A 17200-nucleotide genomic window follows, 5' to 3' on the forward strand; every position below is an offset into this window, starting at 1 on the left:
CAACGATCCTCCTGCCTCAGCCTCCCGAGTGCTGGGCTTACAGGCATGTGCCACCACGCCCGGCCCTTCTCTCTCGTTCTTGATGTTGGCCCTTTGTGATTTCTGTTTTCCTAAGCATTGGCTAGAAGCTGATCGTTTTTACTGCTCTTCAATAAATAATGAGCTTTTGAATTTTTCTTTATTCTCTTTTCTATTTCATTGGTTTTTGTTTACTTTGGGTTTAACTAGGTCTCCTTTTTCTAGCTTCTTAACTTAAAGAGCCAAAGTCATTGATTTGAGACCTTTCCTACTCTCCGATATAAGTGTGTAGTGCTTTAAATTTTCCTGCTTTAGTTGCTGCCATGGGTCTTGATACACTGTTTTATTTTCCCTCTTGACTTCTTGAGTTGTGCCATTTAGTATGCTGTCTGTGGGCTAGAGGTGGGTATATTCCTAAGTACTTGACAGTTTTTCAAATATTGTTCTATAATTGGTTTTTTGAGGGGAATGTTGAGACAAGGTCTTGCTATATAATCTAGGCTGCCCTCAAACTCTCAGCGATCCTCCTGCCTCAGCCTCCCAAGTGCTGGGAACACAGGCGTGCCCCACAATGCCCGGCTGGTTTTTATTTTAATTTCATTCGGCTCAGAACATGTGCTTTCCATGACCAAACTTCTGTTAAATTTAGTGGGGTTTATAATGGACAGCATATGATGTGTCTTGGTGAAACTGTTTGTGCAGTTGGAAATGTTTAAAGAATCTAAAGGTCAAAAAAAAAAAAAAAAAAAAAAAAAAAAAGAATCTAAAGGTCTCCCTGTGGCTGGGTAGAGTGTTCTATAAATGTCAGGTAGCTCAAACTGGTTGATGGTGTTGTTCTAGTCTTCTAAGTAGTCTCTTACTAGCCGGGCGTGGTGGCACACGCCTGTAATCCCAGCACTCGGGACACTGAGGCAGAGGGATTGCTGGAGGTTTGAGACCAGCCTGGGCTACAAAGGGAGCTCAAGGCCAGCCTGAACTGCATAGCGAGACCCTGTCTCTAAATAAATAAATAAATAAATAGTCTCTTACTACTTTTCTGTGTACTTGATCTATCAGTTACTAAAAAGGGGATTCAGCGTCTCCCCAGCTGCAGTTGTGGACACTGTTTCCTGTGTCGTTCTGTTTTCGCGTCGTGGGTTTCAGAGCTCTGCTACTCAGTGCACAGATGCTCAGAAAAACCCTGTCTCCTCCATAAATTAACCCTTTATCATTATTCTAAAGTCTGTCTCATTAAGGTAGGCATTCCTCTTTCTTTTGATTAGCATTAGCCTGGCGAATCATTTTCCATCCTGGTGTTTTTAACCTGGTTGTGTTTTACAGTGCATTTCTTGCAGATATCATAAAGTTGGGGCTTGCTGTTTAATCCACCAAGCCATTCCTGACTGTACCTGGGGTGTCTGGACCATTTACATGTAATGTGATAGGTTTAAAGCTAACTTAATATACCAGCAAATTTTTTTCTGTTCATCCATCCTTTATATATTTCCTTTTTCCTGGTTGTGTGTGTGTGTGTGTCTTTTTGAGACAGGATCTCGCTATGCAGTTCAGGCTGGCCTTGCGCTCACTTTGTAGCCCAGGCTGGCCTAGAACTCCACAACTATCCTCCTGCCTCAGCCTCCTGAATACTGGGATTACAGGTGTATGCCACCACGCCCAGCCTTTCTCTTTTTTTTTTTTTTTTTTGAGAGAGTCTCACAACCTTTTTCCTCTTTTTATGTACTCTTTTGGATTATTTTCTATGATTGTATTTTATCTTCTCCAACTTATTAGCTGTAATCCTTTGTTATTTTAGTGGTTGCTTTAGGCTTTATAGGATACACATGTAATTTCTCACAGTCTGCTTTCAAGGGATACTGCAGCTCCATGGGTACTACAGGAATTTAAAATATACTTCCATTTCTCCCTCTGGTCTTTGTACTATTATTGCAGTATATTTCTTCAACATATGTTGTGAATCTCACAGTACATGGTTAGTATTTTTCTTTAAACAGCTTTTATCTTTTAAAGATATTGAATAAGGAAAAGAATCTTGCTTACTTACCCAGCGTGACCATCTCTGGTGCTCTGTGTTCTTTGTCTTTTTTGTCTAGATCCGCATTTCCATCCTGTCTCCTTGTAGTTCTGCCTGAAGTGCGGCTTTCCCCTGGCTTGGGGGCTGCCCCGCCGCGGCGCGTCCTTTCGCTTGCACACCTGGAGCCTGCCTGCTGCTGTGCCGAGGCGTCCGTGGGACGCGCTTACGTTCTTGTCCTTAGGGACTGAGTGCAGCTCTTTGCCTAACGTCCAAGTGCTTTAAAAACGGTCGTTTCATGTATGTTGTTTATATTTTGTTGTTGTTTTGCTGGAGAGTAAATCCAGTCCTTACTATTTCCGGTCCTTAAATTGTAGCCAAGAATTAGGCAGAAGAAATAGAGTGGGAGAAGCTAAATACTGGAATAATACTGACTTGTCATTTAATACAAGCAGTAATGAGTAGTTACTAGTGAGTGGTTTGTCTCAGTACTGTGTATATAGTTGATTTTTTTCTCTTCTACATAATTTTACTGGAACAAATGTAAGCAGTTTGTGTTCTTTTCTGTTTAAATTTTCTTTCCTTTCTTTACTGTTTACTTTAGCTGACTGGGAGGTATGTCTCACGTGGGAATATTTTCAAGATGATGTTCCTTAGTAACATTCTTTTATTTTTGGTCCTGGGAATTGAACGCAGGACCTTGCACTGGCCAGGCAGGCACTTGTGCCGCTGAGCTATATCCCCAACCCCTTAGTAACATTCTTGGGCTGAGAAAAGGAGTGCTATGCCTACCCACCCCTCAGGTCCGAAACACTCCAGCTCATAGCAGGAAAATGCACAGATCGCACCCATTTTCAGCACTGGAAACCAAGGGATGCATTTAGCACTTACTCCTTCCCGCTTTCCACACTTCACTGCCTCGGGAAGAAAAGGGTCTGTGGTTGACAGTGGACTTTGGTAAACTGCACACTGTGAGTGACAGCTGTTTTCAGTACTGACAGTTTGCTGGGTTCGTGTGAGGCTTTAGTGTCAGGGAGGGGCTGCTGTATCACCTGCTGACTCAGGGCCACCAGTAGAGCTCTGTCTTATCAAGACGTAGGCACATGGCTTTGAACAAACCCTACACAGGTACATGCCATACCGCCACTTCTAAGAACTGTAAGGTGACACGTTTTCAGGGTCACTGAAACCCCGTAATTCTCTCCTCCCTCATTCTCTGGTTGAAGGACAGAAATGTTTATGTCTCAGTCTGCTCTAAATCCTGCCAGGCGTGGTGGCGCACACTGTCATCCCAGCACTTGGGAGGCTGACACAGGAGGATCCCAGTGAGTTTGAGGCCAGCCTGGCCACATAATGGGTTCAAGGCCAGCCTGAACTACATATGGAGACCCCGTCTCTCAAAACAAAAACAAAAAAAGAAGGGTAGGGGCAAAGCCTTGCTATACATCTAGCTGTCAGCCACTCTGGCCAGTTGTACTGGTTCTGAATGGAAACTGTAGTGTCAGGAAAGTCTTAACCACTTCTTTCTTTTTTTTTTCTTTTTTTTTTTTAAGAGTAGAAAGAACTTATTGAGAGAAAGATAGCTTCTGTCTAAGGAGGACAGAAGAGGACCTGGAAAGTGGGTTGCCACCACTTACTTCTTTTTTTTTTTTTGGTACCGGGAATTGAACTCAGGACCTTGCACTTGCCAGGCAGGCACCTGTGCCGCTGAGCTATATCCCCGGCCCATCACCACTTATTTCAGTAGTTAATAAAATATACTCAAGAAATCCAAATAAGGAGGTATCTTCATTTCCTATATTTTCAGGAGGCAGAACAAATGGAAGAATAGTATTTAGATTAATCCAGATTTGCTTTCTATGAGAATAAATGTCTGAATTATTTGTCTTTTGTCATGACCTGAGGCATAAGTATTGTTTAGGAATGATTTAAAAGCAGTTTTATGAATGTGTGTAGAATATACAAACCAGAAGCCAGGCGTGGTGGTGTGCCCCTGTAATCCCAGAATTTGTGAAGCTGAGGCAGGAGGATCGCTTCAAGTTCACGGCCAGCCTGGGCAACATAGTGAATTCAAGACCAGCCTGAATTACAAAGTGAAACCCTGTCTCATTTAAAAAAAAAAAACAAGAAAATATAAACGAGGGATTTAGGCTTACTAAAGGTAACCATTCTGACATGTTGTTTTTGTTTGTTTCTGTTTTTTGAGACAAGAGTCTTGCTGTGTAGTTCAGATTGGCTTTGAACTGACAGTGTAGCCTAGGCTGGTCTTGAACTCACTGTGTTGCCCAGGCTGGCCTCAAACTCACAGCGATCCTCCTGCCTCAGCTTCCTGAGTGTTGGGATTACCATACCAGGCCCTGACATCTGTTGTTAATCCCCATCTATACTCTTAGCCTCTGTCAACACTTAGTTTGAAATGTTAGTATACTGTAAAAATTAAATATTTTAAACAAAAGCAAAAAGAAAAAGAGAGAAGGTAGTGGGGCAAGAATTTTCAGAAAAGGGAGAGGGGTGTGCTTTTACCCTGAGGCTGAGGTGTCTTAATTAGGTGTACGCGTACAATGCTCTCTGAAGTCCCTGGCAGGCACGCAGACCTGAATATTACTGAGCTTTTCTGGGGACCTGTGTTGCATTCCTCCCCGAGGCCCTCGATATTTAGTGGGTTTGAGTCTGGCCCCAGTCCTGAGGGACCCAGCAGAAGCAGCACCTTCTCATTGGGACTGCAGGGCAGCAGCTGGCGTGAAATAGCTTCTAGGAGTGGCCGGGGAGAGAGCCGGGTTGGAGCTGAAGAGAAAGGCTTGGGAAAAGGTTCTCGTTGATTTTCCCGTCTGGAAGTCTGTGCAGTCCGTATAATAGTTAAGTACAGGAGGTGCTTGATCCCACAGATTAGATCCCCCTCCTCTCTGTGCCTGTCAAATTCAGAGAGTGTTTTCATCGGGCAGCTGGGGCAGACAGCAGCTCAGGAGTGCTGCCTGCACGGGGCGTCTTGGTCATTTTCCCACCACGACTGATTTGGGCTCGTGGTTTGTCGATGGTCAGCTGGCTCCAAGGTGAGTCAGGATGGCACAGGAGGCTGGCAGAAGAAAAGGTGCTCACCGCATGGCAGCCAGGAAGCAGAGAGAAGGGAGGAGTGAGGACAAGAGTGCTCCCTCCAGGGCCCCGCCTCAGCCAGGCCCCACCTCCTGGCTACATGCTGTGCCTGAACTCATCCATGGGTGAATCCGCTGAGGAGTGTGGGGCCCCACGCTCCAGTCCCCGTCCACACACGGGAGAATCTGGGGACAGTTGAGATCTAAACTGTAAATAAACTGTGTGAATAAAAGGAAGATACCTTAGGAATGGAATAGAATGTTGTGCTCTGCCGGGGCTGTTGTAGTAACATAATGTCATAAACTACTGATTTAAGTAGTTCCGGAGACTGGAAAACCCAAAGTTGAGGTTGCCTCAGGGTTCGGTTTCTGGTAAGGGCTCTTTCCCTGGCCTGCAGGTGTCACCTTGTCGCAGTGTTCGCCCTGGCCTTTCCCTGGGCGTGCATGCCATCTCTCCCTTTCTCAGGACCACATTTGATCTTTAAATGTCCTGAAAGTTCCATCTCCAGATACCACTGGAGTGGAGCTTCAGCTTGTAAATTCTGGGGAAGGAAACATTCCGTAACAGGGAGGATGGGCCACAACCCAGCGGCTGTGACTCGGGTCTTACGTTGTTCTCTCCTTTCTGGGTACTTGTGGCCATGTCCTCCAGGCACCCCTTTACTGCACGCTTCCAAACCAAGAGCTTTTGACGTGAGACTGGATTCCAGCAACTCTGTAATGAATAGAACTGGCCTGAGTGCAGCCGACCGGCCACTCTTCAGGCTGTGTAGGAAGGGGCCGCTCTCCCAGTACACTTACTTCCTACTGCTCCTCTGCAGGTTCTCCTTTGCGGTCCAGTTGGCCCAAAGCTCCATAAGCTTCTTGATGACAACGTGTTTGTCCCACCAGAGTCACTGCAGGAAGCGGACGAGTTCCACCTCATTCTGGAGTATCAGGCAGGTAAGGGAAGTGAGAAGGGGCCACGAGAGGACGGTGGGGGTTGTGTGTGCTCCGCCTGGGCTGTGAGTTCGGACATTGATCTTTGCGAGTCCGCGGGATCCTGTTCAGCCTGATGGAAACTCTCAGGTCAGCAGACAGCTCGCCTGAACCCAAGGGAAATCGGGCTGCAGGAAAGCGGGCATCTTGAATAGAAGGAAATGTGTTAAACAGTTACAAAGTTTTCCTGTATGACTAAGAAGAGAGCAGGGCAGGTAGTGTTTGCTTAACTCTGCTGGATTCCGCCCTGGGCTTCTCTGACCCGACTTCCCATCTGCTAACGATTGGTTCCAGGTCTCTGGCGGACTTTCTTGGGAGTGCTTTATTTTTGCCTTGGGATGTGAATGAGTGTTTCATATTTAACATCACTTATATTATTTTCCATTATGTGTACTCCAGTGTTTATAAATCCAGCCTCCCCATAGATGGTGTGTTTTAAAGACCAGGGGGCTGATTGCTGCAAGACTCTTACACCCAGATATCCTTTCTCCTTTATCTTTTCCCCTGCTAAGAACTCAAGAGTCTTGGGTTTCTGACTCAACAGGTCATTAATTCATGTTAAAGTGTCCCCCAAACAAACAATAATCAGTACCTAATGCTTGTCGGTGAACTGCTTCCAAATGAGTGAGTGAGAGACGCTTGCCTGCTGGAGTGAGTAATGAACTGTCACGTTGGGTGGGAAGGTGGTGCAGCCTGAAGGTAATGCCTTTCTCCAGTACACAGGAACTGGGGCTTGCTTCCGGTTCTCCTTCGGGTGCTTACTAGCATTCGGTAGGAATTCAGGACAGGCAGGGTCTGGACATCAGAGGCAGAAGGCTCCTCACACTTCACGGCACACACGTTGAGTTCGTCTGTTCTCACGCCACCTCCTGGGAAATAGTAGTGGTTTCCCTCCTGTGTGCAGTGGTGGGGCAGGGCAGTGTGAGCAGCTCAATGAACCTGCCCACTGCCCAGAAGGGCCTGCCATAGCTCAGAGGTGCCCAGTCTCTGCCACCTCCCTCGTCATCCGCAGCATGAGCCGGGCACCTTTGGGGTTCCTCATTTCTGTCACTTCCGATGGTTGACTGCCCAATAGAGAGAAGGGTGTCTTCAGGAAGCCTTGCTGTTGTAAGACAGAGTCTCACAATTCCAGACTGGCTAAGAACTCATTACGTAGGGTAAGCTGGCCTCAGACTCGCAGCGATCCTCCTGCCTCAGCCTTCCAGGTGCTGGGATTACAGGTGCACCCACTGCACCCAACTTCCTTGCTGTGGGACTTGCGAGCTGGCCCCTTCCTGGATTTGTAAGCCTTGCATTCAGTTTTTTCATTGCTCCTCAGCTTTCTTCGGACAAGACAGTGGCTTCCATCAGGCTTGAGGCAAAGTGACATTGTCATAGGTGGGGGCCTAGTCTTAGGCAGCAGCCCCAGGTCAGCTCTCTTCACAGCACTGTCCTCTGCCTCCCTGACCTGGGCGGCCGCTTTCAGACAGGCTTTGTCACCTCGTTTTTCTCTCTCCCACACCCAGCCCAGGGCAGCTCACTTGCAGGCTGGGGCTGGGACGCAGGCAGTCGCTCCCAGGTCTCGCTGACCTGGCTGAGGGAAGGGCAGGACGCTGGGAAGAGAGGCTGCTTGCGGCGACACATGCAGAGCTTTGTCAGCAGAGGGGCGCCGTCCCTGGCTGGGTTCCAGCCTGCTTGCTTCTCGGGCCACTCCATCAGTCCTGTGTCGGGTGCAACCGGTGAGCAGCTTGCCGTAGCCCCTGCTGTCCTTGCCTTGCGGAAACCGGTTCATTTCTGCGTCTCTCTCCCTGCAGCAGCCGGCTCATCTCGGATGCTGTGTGGCGCAGCGTTTCCGTGCCTTGCCGGGGGGAATATCCACGCCATGCGGTTTTCCCCCCGCGCTGTCCTGGGGTCCAGAGTGCATAGCTCTGTTGTTGTTGTCGTGGTCTTTCAGGTCATCAGTCTGTGCCCTGTTCACTTAGCGCTCTTTGCTGACACACGCGCTGTCGCCAGGTGCCAGCGAGGCAGTAAGGATGGGCTAACAGACGCTGCGGGCCGCATCCTCGGCTCGGGCGCCCGACCGAACCAGTGTGTGCCAAGCCCCCCAAGGGGTGCTTCGGTGGGCCCGGAAGGAAGTAGCCAGTCCGCTTGGGCAAGGGAGAGTCGGCCAAGGCTGAGCATTTCAGGAGGCGCGGCCTCGAGCGTGGCTGGGCAGCGCTTGCTGCACGGCGCCTCAGAGACCAGAAACCACCAGGGGGCAGCGTGGCCCCTGGGACTCAGCCTGCCCAGATTCCAGCTAAACGGGGGTGCGTCGGGGGACCGGGCTTCCAAAGAGGCGGTGTGTCCCATGGAGGGTGCACCGGGCGTGACTGCATCCTGTGTTTAGAACTTAGGGGACAGCAGGGCTCTCCTTGAACTCGGAGGCCACCACGAAAAGGCACAGGGAGCCCCTGCCCAGTTTCGGTTTCTTTGCTGGATTTGGGTTTAGGTTCGGGTCAGTCTGCGTACTGACCACTGTTGTGGATGCAGCGCCGTGCTGACTCCAGACCATCGCCGTCGGCTCGGAACCAGGGCCCCCACGGCCAGGACACTGAACGCCTCTTCCTTTTCTTCCCATTGTGTCGACTGGGCTCTTCTAGGGGAGGAGTGGGGCCAGGTTAAAGCTCCCCACGCCAACCGCTTCATCTTCTCCCACGACCTCTCCAACGGGGCCATGAGTGCGCTGGAGGCGTTTGTGTCTAGCCTGGAGGAGTTCCAGCCTGACCTGGTGGTCCTCTCAGGATTGCACATGATGGAGGGACAGAGCAAGGAGCTCCAGAAGAAGAGGCTCTTGGAGGTAACGGCACTGGGGGACTCCCACGGCCCTCCGCAGGCGTCTCTTCAGGCTCCTGCCACAGCCTCTGTGTCTTGTGCCGCCTTAGGTCCCGTCTCCCGAGGACAAATGGCAGCAGCTGCGCAGGGCAGGGCAGGGCAGCTTCTTGGCCACGCCTCTGCCTGCTGTGCTAACCTGAGTGTGCCTGCGAGCCGCAGGTTCTGTAGTTCGTGTCCTTTGTGTTACCTGTCCCATCGCGCTTCACGTCCGCTATGCTGCGGTGCCTGCACATCTGTCCAGCAGCTGGAGCCGGCCGCTCAGTTTAGACCCCGGGATAGGCTGGCAGCACATCCAGACGGGCAGTTCCTTTGCCTCCGACCCTGTAATCTGATGGTTCTTTGCAGAGCGTAGTTCCCTGCTGGAAACGTGTCTATGGCCCGCAGAGGTGGTGGGGACCCGCAGTCCTGGCGGCTCACAAGGACGCTGAGGAGGCAGTTACAAGGGGCACCAGACTGCTTGGGACCTCGTCTTTCTTCCCCCCTGTCCAGCTTCCTCCATCCTGATGGCAGTCCTGTCCTCTTCCCCATGTAGGTCGTCACCTCCATTGCTGACATCCCCACCGGCGTTCCAGTGCACCTGGAGCTGGCCAGCATGACGAACAGGGAGCTCATGAGCAGCATCGTGCAGCAGGTAATCCCCCTGGCCTGGCTTTGGGCCTGCTAGAAGAGCCTGGATGGCTCACTGAGGTGCGGTGTTGTGTCCCAGCCCTGGGTCCCCAGGGAGCCGGCTAAGGCCCTAGGCCTGTCCCTAACACGGCAGTGCAGACGAGCAAGCAGCTGTGGGTCACCTTTCTCCCTCTGGAACAGGGAGGCAGGGGTGACTGGTGTTGGCAGAACTCGAGGAGGAAGCAGAAAGCCCAGCTGATCTGCTTTCATGTAAATCGCAGGAAGCACAAAGTCAGGAAGCTTGGGTGACCTTGAGTGGCTCGCCGGCAGGCTGCTAGAGACTTCCAGCCTGCCTCTGGACGGTGGCGTGCTTGGGACGAGCCTGAGTGGGGCGCAGGACACATAGGCTAGCGCGCTAGCTCTGCCACTCCCCTGCTCTATGACTCAGTTTACCTTTCCTTTCAATTTCACTGTTATTTAACCTGTTCCCTGGCAACATATGGTTCAGAAACAAAGTCAAGTTGTCCCCCACCATGTCCCCTTCTTCTGCTGGTACCCACCCCAGGACCTCCTTACCTAGCTCTCCAGTTAGACTTGACATGTGTAAGAAAACGTGGGAACGCATCCTTTTTATGTGCACCTTTATACCCAGAGAGCGCTTTCCACGCTGGGTACAGCTCTGCCCTTGCCTTTTCCTTGCTAGCTGAGCCAGTACTCCGAGAGCGCCCTTAGGCTCTGCCGGCAGCGGAGCCGAGGTGCAGGTGTGGGTGCTGCTCACACTGTGCCCCTGCGGGCCTCCCGGGGGGCGTTTTGAGTGTCACTTCCTTCGCTCTTCCTTAGGGTGCTGCAGTGAGTACGTCTGGCATTGTTTCGCTTAGCGTGAAATCTCAGTAGAACTGCTGAACGGGGGAGCATAAGCGAACATTCGAGGTCTTGAGCTTGCCCTCACTGGGAATTACACCGGTTTACTTCCTACTCGCGGAACTGCCCGGGCTTGTTTCCCCTAACCTTGCCACCGGAATGTGATTATAAGCTTGTGTTGTGGCGGGAGAGGGGAAACAACCAAAACTTATATTCGTGTTAGGTGGAAAATGGCAGTTTTTGGTTTTGCTGCTTTATTAAGTTTACTGGTACCATTTCGTTACACCTAATGATCATGTTCGGTATAGGGCACCTACCTGTATGTGATACATCTGGATTCCTCTCTTCCCACTCCCCTCCCTTCAACCCCTCTTTCTCTCCTTACTTACAAAGCTTTGTTTCCATTTAGCCTTCTTTTATCATTTTTTCTCTTCCTTCCTTTCCCTTTCCCCCTAGTTCCCCTCTCTTTTGAACCACTTCTTCCTGTTTCACCATACCTATTACGCATTTTCGTCCCTATTTACACTTAAGGGTTCTCACAGCAGAGAAGCAATGCAATATTTACACATGTCACTGGTTTTTCCCCCTCTCCTCTGCAATACTGGGGTGGTAGGGATGGAGCCCAGGGCCTCGAACATACTAAGCAGGCGCTCTGCCACTGAGCTACACACCCAGCTCACCGCCACCCCACCTTGTTTGTTTGAAATAGACTTTATTTTGGGAGGCAGTTTCTTCCCACAGCACAGTCGAGACAGCAGAGCGCTGCCTCAGGTCCCGAGCTGCGGTGCTGTCAGCGCCCCTCTCTGGGGAAGCACCTGTCATCACCAATGCTCCCGCGCTGGCCTGTCATCATTACTCGGCACCCAGAACTCACCTGTGGGTTCACTCCTGTGTCTCGGTGTAGTGTTTATTTATATTTCTCTTTTTGAAGCTGAGTGTCTTCACTTTTTAAAAAAGAGCCGTATTTATTTGCTCATCTTGGGAACCCAGCCTGCCCCTCTAAGCATCCGCTGTGTGTTAGGGGCCGAAGCTGGGCGCTGCGGAGGACAGGCGGAGCCCTCTGCCCTTCGTCACCGTGGCGCGTGACCAAAACCCAGATGTGCAACGGCACTAGCACAGCCTCGCAGTGTCCCAAGGAGCCACGGTGGCCATAGGAGAGGCAGACTGAGGGGAGAGGAAGATGCCCGCTGTCCGTGTCACGTAGTCAGTGGCTGCGTCCTGCGCTGTCAGGAGCTGGGTGTGGCCACCAGCAAGAGACCTGTCCTTGTTTCTGTTAGCAGGTCTTTCCTGCAGTGACCTCCCTCGGGCTCAACGAACAGGAGCTGCTGTTCCTCAGCCAGTCGGCGTCGGGCCCGCACGCCTCTCTGAGCGCCTGGAGCGGGGTTCCCGATGTGGGTATGGTCAGTGACATCCTCTTCTGGGTCCTGAAGGAGCACGGGAGGAGCAATGGCCGAGCCTCGGACCTCACCAGGATCCACTTCCACACGCTGGTCTACCACATCCTGGCCACAGTGGATGGGCACTGGGCCAACCAGCTGGCAGCCGTGGCCGCCGGGGCTCGTGTGGCCGGAACTCAGGCCTGCGCCACTGAAACCATCGACGCCAGCCGAGTGTCTCTGCTGGCGCCTCGAGAGTTCACAACTTCCCACTCAGAGGGGGGCTCCAGGATCGTGCTAAACCCGAGCGAGCCTGTGGCGCAGTGGCACCGCGGGGGCATTTCCTTCTACTTCACTCCGGTGCTGGTGTGCAAGGATCCAGTTCGAACTGTGGGCCTCGGGGACGCCATCTCGGCGGAAGGCCTCTTCTACTCGGAAGTCCCCGCTCAGTATTAGGAAGGCGGTGGTAGGTGTCTGAGCTGAGCACCAGCCGGCTGAAGGACTGCAGGAAGCAAGCAGCTCGGAAAGCAGGACGGAGGGTGTCAGTTCTAGACCTAACTGGAAGACAGCCAAAGAAGCGGCAGCAGGTTCAGCTGCGCAGATACATTCCAGCCTGTTGGCAAGCCCGTCGGAACACGTCTTTGAACTGAGATTTCGTTCTCTACTAATAAGACTGGGTTTTTGTTCCTCATGTTGTGTGTTGCAGGAGTAAAAGCTTCAATTCCCAAGTCTCCAACTTCTGCAGTGTCATCAAGTAATTTAAGCCAGACTTCTTTGCCCACCAGAGTTTGTCAGGCAGAGAAAGCACCCTGTCCCCGCACACCGGCGAGGCGCCTGGTGGGGGGTGCTGGGGCTCAGCTCGCTTCCCGAGGGGTCTCGGTTCCATGGAGTGTGACAGTGACAGTATTCAGTGAGCATACACCTTCTCGGTCTTCTGCTCTCAGACACAGTCAGGGCCACAAGTACAGGTAGAAAGGTCCCTCCCGTGCTTTACGGTTGCAGCAGAAATGGGATCTCCGGGGAGCCTCTGAGCCAGTCGCGGTGCAGGTGTCCGGAAGCCTGGGTGCCGCCGTGAGCCGGGGACGGGGCCTTCCTGCCTGGGCTCCTTGGATTGGAGGCTGCCGAGGCCGGGCTGCCGGGCCTCCCCGCCCAGGATGGCTGTGCTTTCTGCAGCAGAAGCCTGATTCTTTCTGAGCCGCGAAGGAGCTTACTTTTACAACTAGAACGTGCATCTGTACCAGACCGTGTATGTTTTATGTTGTCATTGATGCATCCATTAAAATTTGACCTCAAAAGAGTTCCGGGATCATGAATAACTTTGCCATGGTATATATTTATTTTTTTATAAATCAAGACTTCTGTGTGCTTTTAAAAATATTAAAAACAATTTACATTTCAGGACTCTTAAGTCTGCCTGTAATTTGTTTGCAGCTCACTCTACTTTTGAGACTGCCATGTCACTCTGATCTTGTTTGTCTGCCTTGTCACTGGGTCAGGCAGTCCCTCACACTAAGCCTGCACGGTAGGCCTGTCCCCCTGAGGGCTTAGAAAGACAGAGGCCACCAGCATGAGGTAGCTCGGTTGAAGCTGTGTAGGAACCCAGCAGTGCAGTGAGCTGCAATTTGTTCATAGGGCAGCATGGCTGCGGCATCTGGTGACAGCTTGGTGGCAGGCCAGTCTTGTGGATGGCCACACAGCAGCTCCTGGAATCACACGGCTACCTCAGGCTTTTTATTTATGACCTTCTGTCCCTGTCTTGTGTAGGATAAAAGAATCTGATTACTCTTTTCCAGAGAAAATGTAACCCTAGAGAATGGCACACCTTGCCGTTAAAAGCAAGTAACTTGATAAGGAAACCTCTGTCAGTTTACCCTTCCCTGCCTCCAAGTTCAACTAGAAAGCAACTTTCTAGGCTATTTTTATTAAAAGGGATTAAAGAGATTTCTGTTTCCCCAAGAACTGGAGTAGTTCATCATTTCTAAATCTTTTAAACCTGAGACTTCACTAGTAGTACTAAAGTGTTCTCCTCACGGTCTTTGTAAGTTGAGTATATAGTCTGAAAAATTCTCCAATTTCTACAATGTCAGTGAAGACCAGTTCGGGAAAGGTGCTCAGGCAGTATGTAGCCTAGCAGAGTGTCAGGTTTGGGGTTTTGTTCTTGTTTATTGCAGTGCTTGGGCTGGAACCCAGGGCCTCAGACATGCCAGGCCAGCTCTCTGCCACTGAGCTCCACCCAACCCCCCGAGTGGTCTTCAGATGAGCTTTGAGCTATTAATAGCAGTAGTAGTTGCTAAGCCAATTTGGTGGTTGTCACCAAAATATCAAAACGCATTGTATGCTGTAAGCAGCACAGTGGATCGTTCATCAGATGTTGGTGAACATATGTCTGGACAAGTGTGTGAGGACTGAGTGTGCAAAGCTGGCTCTGCAGAACGTGCTGCCTTCTCGCCAGATGGGCTGTGTGGCTGTGGCTGTCCCTGAGGCCAGAGTTGGCAGAGGCACCTTGAAGGCATGGTAAGCTGAAGAGGCGGGCTTCAGGCCTCTCAACCCTTTGCTTTAAACTGTTCACAAAGGTTTCCACCTGTGACTTTATGTGGCGCTGAGAAGCTGGAACATTGCTGGCTTACAGACCTGGTGAAGAGCTGATCTGCACACTCGCCAGAACCCTCAGTGAGCAGTCCGGTTTTCCTTTGTCAGGTTTGAGTGGGCTGAGGGTAACCTCAGCTGGACAAACCCCATCCGCGCAAGGTTTTGAGATGGCAAGCGCTGTCCAGTCCTGGACAAGGGACCCTTGATCAGCCTTACATTCTCCATCTGTAAAATGGGCTCCTGTGGTGCTGAGCCCTCATGGGGCTGTTGGCCTGTGGGCAACGGATGTGCAAAGCGTTCGGCACCGAGGGCCACGTGTCATGAAGCGCATGGCCGTTACTACTGAGTTGGGACAGTTCCTAGGTCCTCTTTACGACTGCTTTACCTCATTTGAAAGCTACTGTAATAATTTAAAATTCCTTGTCTTTTCCTAGGTAAAATTTTTATGTAGTGAAACTGCACACGTTTTAAGTGTACCACTTGGTAAGTTCTGACAAATGCGTATTTTTTCCCAACCCACTGCAGACTCCTGCACCCCACATCATTCCTCTGTGCTCTTCCAAGTCCTCCCCACCCGATTCTAACCCTAACTTATTTTCCGCATCATAAATAAGCTTTGTCAGTTCTGAGATTAATAAAGATCCTTCAGTATGTGGTTCTTTCATTGTGTGTTTTAGAGGTTAATCCATGTTGCATGTAGTTCATTGTAAATACAGAAGCTTCTGCTTGGGTGCTTAGGGATAAAGCTGTTATCAGTAAGTGCATACACACATTGTCAGTTTTCTGGATAAAAATGTAGAGCGATCCCAGCATGGTGGCACACACCTGTAATCCCAGCACTCAGGAGGCTGAGGCAGGAGGATCTTTGCAAGTTCAAGGTCAGCCTGAACTGCATAGTGAGACCCTGTCTCAAAAAGACAAAAAAAAATTTTAAATCTAGAGAGAGTTCTTAGTGAAGAACCTTTTCCCAAAGCTGTGGGAACCCCCTGACACTCCTGTTAGTGGTATGTGATAGTAACGGTTGTGTCATTCTTGCCAACATTTGGAGTTGTCAGGGTTCAGTTTTAGCCATTTTTGGTTTTCACTGTAGGTTTCATTGTGGTTTTATTTCCTGTGTGACAGATGATGAACACTTTTGTACATGTTTACTGGCCATGCACGTCTTTGTGAAGTGTCCAAATCACTGCTTTTTTAGTTGGTTTATTAAGCTATAATTTTTTAATATCCTGAATACAGGTATTTTGGGGGATACGTTATTTTCTCTAAGTCTGTGACTTGATTCCCAGAGACTCAATGTCTTTGTGACCTGTCATGAACATAGTTTCATATATCTAGGGATTTTATAACTTCAGCTTTTATAAGTAGGGCTATAAATCCATTTTGAATTACTTTTGTTTTGGGGTTTTTGTTTTTGTTTCAGACAGGGTCTCACTATGCAGCCCAGGATGACCTCAAACTCAGTGATCCTCCTGCCTCAGCCTCCTGAGTGCTAGGATTACAGGCATGCACCACCATGCCCAATTTGTTACATTTGTGTATAATGTTAGGTTGGGGTCAGGTTTATTTTACGTTTTACTTGGTAATTCTACATTGTATATATGTCCCTTTGAGTGTACTGTGAAATGGTTAAATCAAGCTCACTGACACAGGCATTAGCTGGCCTTTTTCAGGGTGTGTGGTAAGAACACTTAAAACCTACTTTTAGTAATTTCCAAGAATACACTGCTGCTAACTCATCGCCGCAGAGCTGTCCTCGACGTACTCCACTGACCTAGCTGACATCTGGTACCTTTCACCATCTTCCTGCCTCAAGCCCCTCAGTCTACCCTTTCCACGCAGCTGTCCAGCTGTCCCAGCACCAGCGCTTGCGAAGACATTTTGCATCGCATTGCTTTGGTGCCTTTATCAAAAAGTCAACCGACTGTGTGAAGTCTGTTATCACTTTATGGTGTTACCTGTGTGTCAGTTCTTACGCCAGTGCCCACGACGACTGCTGCAGTAAGCCTTGAGGTAAAGAAGTGTTCCTCTCCCGATTCTGTTGCCTTAGATGTGCTCGCTCTTTGTCTTCCCACAGAACTCTAAAATCAGCTTGTGCATTTCTACCCAGAAACCGCTGGGACCGATAGGAATCTATAGATCCATTGGGGAGATTTAGCTTAATAGTATTTAAAGTCTTCCCAAGAATATGGTATCGCTGGGTACGATGGCACAAACCTGTAATCCCCGTACCTATACTTAGGTATTTGGCCTCACTTTCCTGTGGCTTTCGTTTCGTTCCGTTTTGGTCTTTTGAGACAGGGTCTTGCTATGTAGTTCTGGGTAGCCTTGAAGTCATTATGTAGCCCAGGCTGGCCTCAAACTCAGGGTGATCTTCCTGCCTCAGGCTGCCAAGTGCTGGGGTTATCCTTACTGTGACAAACTGTGATATAAACAACCCTCAGAAGTTAGAGCAGCTCCCACACCCACAGGACAGGGGTGTGCAGCCTGGTTCTGAGTGTTCTCAGGAACCTGCGCCCAGGTGGCTGCAGAAAGCAGTCCTTCCTACCTGCCGGCCGTGGGTGCCAGGGGCCATCTCAGCCCAAGAAGCAGGGAAGGAGCAGTCTGATCTTACATTCTCTGCTTCTCACACACTTCTCTTAGGGAAGAGGAGAGACCTCCGCCCTCTTCTGTCCTCGGATGTTCGCAGATCAGAGGAACAAACTCAGTCCTACCTCTGAAAGCCTCTCTTCTATCTGGAGCTTTCTGAACTAAGAGTCACCTAATGTCCTCTTCCGTCTCCAAACCCCAGCAAGGACGCACCACGCTAGATGACGGGAAGAGTGGGA

General features: G+C 50.2%; 2 protein-coding genes across 3 annotated transcripts in view; one reads left to right on the plus strand and one right to left on the minus strand.

The window, feature by feature from the left end:
- The window catches only part of Adpgk (ADP-dependent glucokinase), a 31797-nt gene extending 18613 nt beyond the window's left edge, over positions 1 to 13184 (plus strand). The window contains exons 4-7 of one of the 2 annotated variants that reach the window (XM_005393601.2): positions 5937 to 6057; positions 8712 to 8908; positions 9476 to 9574; positions 11688 to 13184. In XM_005393601.2, coding sequence (XP_005393658.1) covers positions 5937 to 6057; positions 8712 to 8908; positions 9476 to 9574; positions 11688 to 12242 — 972 coding nt within the window. In that variant the 3' untranslated portion in view covers positions 12243 to 13184. The remainder of the gene's footprint in view (positions 1 to 5936; positions 6058 to 8711; positions 8909 to 9475; positions 9575 to 11687) is intronic. The other variant, XM_005393602.2, reaches the window with a different exon arrangement.
- Positions 12727 to 17200, minus strand: part of Bbs4 (Bardet-Biedl syndrome 4) — a 43837-nt gene continuing 39363 nt past the window's right edge. The window contains exons 18-19 of the mRNA XM_013518828.1: positions 16349 to 16505; positions 12727 to 12976 (exon numbers count right to left, since the gene is read on the minus strand). Of these exons, the coding sequence (XP_013374282.1) occupies positions 12727 to 12976; positions 16349 to 16505 (407 nt within the window). The remainder of the gene's footprint in view (positions 12977 to 16348; positions 16506 to 17200) is intronic.

This window comes from Chinchilla lanigera, unplaced genomic scaffold (genome assembly GCF_000276665.1).
Source record: "Chinchilla lanigera isolate Chin_1 unplaced genomic scaffold, ChiLan1.0 scaffold00049, whole genome shotgun sequence".
Lineage (NCBI taxonomy): Eukaryota > Metazoa > Chordata > Mammalia > Rodentia > Chinchillidae > Chinchilla > Chinchilla lanigera.